Raw genomic sequence first — 804 nt, 5'->3', positions numbered from 1 at the left:
AATAGTCTGTTATGGAAGAGTACGAGTTTCCCAGGAATATCTTCTTGTTAAGGGGATTTTTATGTGGATTATACTTCTATTTGAATAGCACGGTCTCTTAATAAATATTTATGCTTTGCAATGCCAATATGAGGAGAGTACACACGAATGTCTAGTACTGATATCAGGAGTTAACTGACGTGTTTGGCATATCGCTATCTGGAGAATACCGAAGTTGAAGAATTCGTCTTAAGTGATTTATTCGGGTGATAGGATATATTTCGCGTAACCTCTTATCATTTGGGAAAAGGTATCTTATGAAGAATGAACAAGTTCCGGTATTATTTTTATGTGAACGATACTCCTGTATCGAGTGCGCTCATGTGTCAAGTTGCCTCTCAATTGAAGAAAACTACTGTTATTTGGGGGGCGTGGTACCTCGAGGAATAAGCCTATCCTTGGGTTATCAGGATGTGATGTGTTTTGAGGTAAGTCTAATGATCTCACTACATAACTTGCGGGATTGTGGAGTTCCTAGGGCTCATTTGGACTATTACTTAGAGAGTATGCCTACTCCAGGAGTATGATGATTTTAAGAGTACTCTTTTGTCTCCACTATTGATCTTGAAGGAGGGAAGATGCGCTACTGATAGCATCGTCTCTCCCGTTAGGTAGCTTCATTAGTTGGACTATATCTATGGTACTACTTGTTGGTAAGTATGCGTGTGGAGGTAATATTGTTATGTCAACAATACTTCTCTTTGGATTATACCTCCCCTCGAAGGTTACAGTCGTATGGGAAGTATCGATGACTGGAAGTATCAT

General features: G+C 39.4%; 1 protein-coding gene across 1 annotated transcript; it reads right to left on the bottom strand.

Annotated features, from left to right (window-relative positions):
• Positions 1-594: 594 nt before the first annotated feature.
• On the bottom strand, positions 595-804 carry C922_05300 (hypothetical protein; the record flags this gene model as incomplete). Its single annotated transcript, XM_008820871.1, has 1 exon — positions 595-804. One exon carries the CDS (start codon positions 802-804, stop codon positions 595-597), a length of 210 nt encoding a protein of 69 aa, XP_008819093.1.

Source organism: Plasmodium inui, assembly GCF_000524495.1.
Source record: "Plasmodium inui San Antonio 1 unplaced genomic scaffold supercont1.53, whole genome shotgun sequence".
In the NCBI taxonomy this organism is placed as follows: domain Eukaryota; phylum Apicomplexa; class Aconoidasida; order Haemosporida; family Plasmodiidae; genus Plasmodium; species Plasmodium inui.
This window is presented reverse-complemented; position numbering and strand designations above follow the sequence as displayed.